Source organism: Apium graveolens, unplaced genomic scaffold, assembly GCF_009905375.1.
Source record: "Apium graveolens cultivar Ventura unplaced genomic scaffold, ASM990537v1 ctg1968, whole genome shotgun sequence".
NCBI classification, from domain to species: domain Eukaryota; kingdom Viridiplantae; phylum Streptophyta; class Magnoliopsida; order Apiales; family Apiaceae; genus Apium; species Apium graveolens.
Window position 1 is genome coordinate 14,344 of NW_027417471.1, and position 2,965 is coordinate 17,308.

Here is a 2,965-nt window from a genome sequence, read left to right on the forward strand (position 1 = left end):
TAAAACGCAATTAAGTTAAAGTTTATGTTATATAAAACACATAAGTTTAATTTTTGTTGTATAAACTGTTAATAACTGATCTTTCTAGATAACTTTATCAAATACTCCCTCTATCCCATTCACTTTCCTTAAGGGTGTACCATCCAATTCTATACATTTCAAAATTATCAAAAATAATAAAAAAATTAAATACACCCACTTACACCAGTACTTTCTTCCACTACACTATTTTTATATATTAAATATTAATGGGTCTCAGCACTTTACCCACTTTTCTTATTTTTTCTTATAACATCCCATTTTCTTTTAAACTCCGTCCCCAGAACTAAAACGTATACATCCAAAGGAAGTATATATTTTAAAAAAATAATTATTCATGTCGTGAGCGATTTATATCCTAATTAATTAAATAAATGCATTTTAAACATAAATTTTGAGAAAACATCGGGCACGGTCTAGGGTATACCCATTATCACATTACGCCGGCCGGAAAATCCTTCCTCTGCATCGGTATGCTTTCTATTCGATTTCTCTCATTTTCACACACGCATATTTGCGTATCAATTGTTTATAATCTTCTATATACTCGTTTTTTTCTCCTTTTTGTTAGACTTGTTTCGAGAAAAATGAACAATTGATATTCTTCCGTTGCTTGCAAATATGTATAGATCGATGTTTTAATTCAAGTATTTTACATTGACGTTACCCGTAAAAACTCGAATTTAAAATTTGTACATTTGAGGTTTTAGGCTAGTTAGTTAGATTTAATTCTTTAGCTGACCCTTTTGTTCGACTCCTTACTAAGAAAATTGTACTTGTTAGTGTATTTCTAGAGCTCCCAATAAGTTTCTGATGATTAGTAAGGAATTATTTTGCGTTGGTTGCGAAACGGTTTTATAAAAACTTTTGACTGAATGCTGATATGACAGTGAGCCATATATAATCAGAAAACATTCGCAAAATGGTGTAAACTGGTTTTGCTCTATTCGATTAAAGAATAGTATTTAACGTTTTACCATTTATATTCTTCTTGTTTATATCCCTTTCTATTTCTCTACCCTATAAACTCATGTTCAAGTAATTTTTGTATTGAAGTTTTAATGGTTTTGTGTCATGACTTGACAAATCTTAGCTAATTTTTCCGTGTTGGTGAGAAACAAGATAAACAAAGCATACAAGTCCAGATATTAAAATCGCTCTTGGTTTATTAATTTTTTTCTGGTGTTACTACTCCGGCTAAAATTTTGTTGAGTTATGTAGTTGTCTTGTAAATTAGTTGCAGAAATATTGTGGGAAATAAATCTAGTCTTTCATCTCCTTGATCTTTGTGTAGCTCATTTAGTAGTTTTGTAGTAGAAAGTCGAAGTGGCTTTGTCTTAGGTAATGGGTGGTCAGATGTTATTCTTTCGTTCTGTGTTTTAAACTACTGTATTCAACATATATGTATGCTGTGTAAAGAATTGTTCAGGATTCAGGAGTCCTTGATGGCTCGAAAGACCTCTAGTAGAGCTTTTCACCTTGGGTTTTCGGATGATAATGGTTAACTTTATGTCAAACACTGCTAGGATCTTTTACTATAGATACAGCAGAATTCATGTTTCACGGCTAAGAGCTCATGCTCATCAACCGGACACAATAGGTTGCTTTATTAATATTTATTTAGAGTATCAGATTATATATAGTAATTATCCTCAAATTACAGAATAGAGTCTTGGCTGCATTTGAGGTTCTTTATCTCTTTTATATGAAATGGTACAACAGAAGGTTCTTGGCACAACCTCCTCTAGAGAGTATATGACGAGGAATTTGAAATTGCTAGTGGAATTTTTTGCAGGAGTTGTGAGCGTGGTGTTCGTATCTGCAAGCATGAATATCATTACTTTATAAGCCCATTTTTTTTTTTGCAGGGGTATTTAGTCATGGCATTGAACTGCGTAAAATCTTTAAGAAGCATTATCAACAGAAGCGAGGTGAACGGGGTTGTAGGTTGTCGAACATATGCTGCTGGTAAAGCAAAGAAAGGTGCGAAAGGTGGAGCAGCTGCAGATGCTCCAAAGAAGTCACTTCTCACCAAAGAGTTGAAATCCACTACCGTTGTTGGCGCAAATATTAACAAGGAAGGAGGTGACCCTAAAGTTTTGGCAGACTCTGAGTATCCAGATTGGTTGTGGCGCCTTCTTGATAAACGCCCTGCACTGAGTGAGCTTAGAAGAAAAAGCAAAGAAAGTCTCCCATATGAGGACCTCAAACGTCTTGTTAAGCTGGACAACCGAGCAAGGATAAAGGAAAACAACTCACTTAAAGCCAAGAATTAATTAGAAGTCGGGAACAGGTTATATGCTTTCTGGTGGTTGTTCGGATCCCTGCAGATCCAAGCCTTGGTAATCGACTTAAATGCTGTTAAATTTGGATTGTGAAGTAGACCAGATGTTAAGCATATTTTGGCTTTAGTTCATTTTGGTATTTTCTGTCAATTTCCTTCTCACAAGTCCCTCTTTCTAGTGAGATAATAGCTAATTTTATACATTGTACTGTTGATTACTGGTGGTAGGGGAAGTTTTTTCTTCAATATGCTTATGGGGTAAAATAAAACTAAATTCATCTACATGGATATTACAATTTATAGCCTGTTTCCCTGTTGGTATTATGTGTTTTTGATGCTACAGTTGAAGCTGTTTTCCTAACATAGATGAAGATACATGTGAAAATTGACGGTCTGCCAGAAGATCTATTGTTACCGAATAGACAGTAGCAATGAATGAAAGAGGGTCAGCCATCAACTTGTGTTCCCCATTTCCCAGACTTTGGATCCCAGGAGAGCATTCTTTGTCTTATGACCAGAAGTACTGGTATAGCAAACTACGTTTTCACTTTTTCTATCCATTGTAGTAGAACATAGTATCCATGCCAGCTCTCATATATCATGAAATGATAAAATGTCTGTAATGTATAAAAGAATTAAGTA

The 2,965-nt window shown here is 34.4% G+C and overlaps 1 protein-coding gene across 1 annotated transcript; it reads left to right on the plus strand.

Annotated features, from left to right (window-relative positions):
• Nucleotides 1-358: 358 nt before the first annotated feature.
• On the plus strand, nucleotides 359-2,644 carry LOC141700249 (large ribosomal subunit protein mL54-like). The gene is made up of 2 exons (XM_074504050.1): nucleotides 359-510; nucleotides 1,908-2,644. The coding sequence occupies exon 2, from the start codon at nucleotides 1,920-1,922 to the stop codon at nucleotides 2,313-2,315; it is 396 nt and encodes a 131-aa protein (XP_074360151.1). The 5' UTR covers nucleotides 359-510; nucleotides 1,908-1,919; the 3' UTR covers nucleotides 2,316-2,644.
• Nucleotides 2,645-2,965: the final 321 nt, after the last annotated feature.

Excerpts from the sequence above, each read along its gene's own strand:
- LOC141700249 (XM_074504050.1), top strand. The coding sequence starts at position 1,920 with ATGGCATTGAACTGCGTAAAATCTTTAAGAAGCATTATCAACAGAAGC.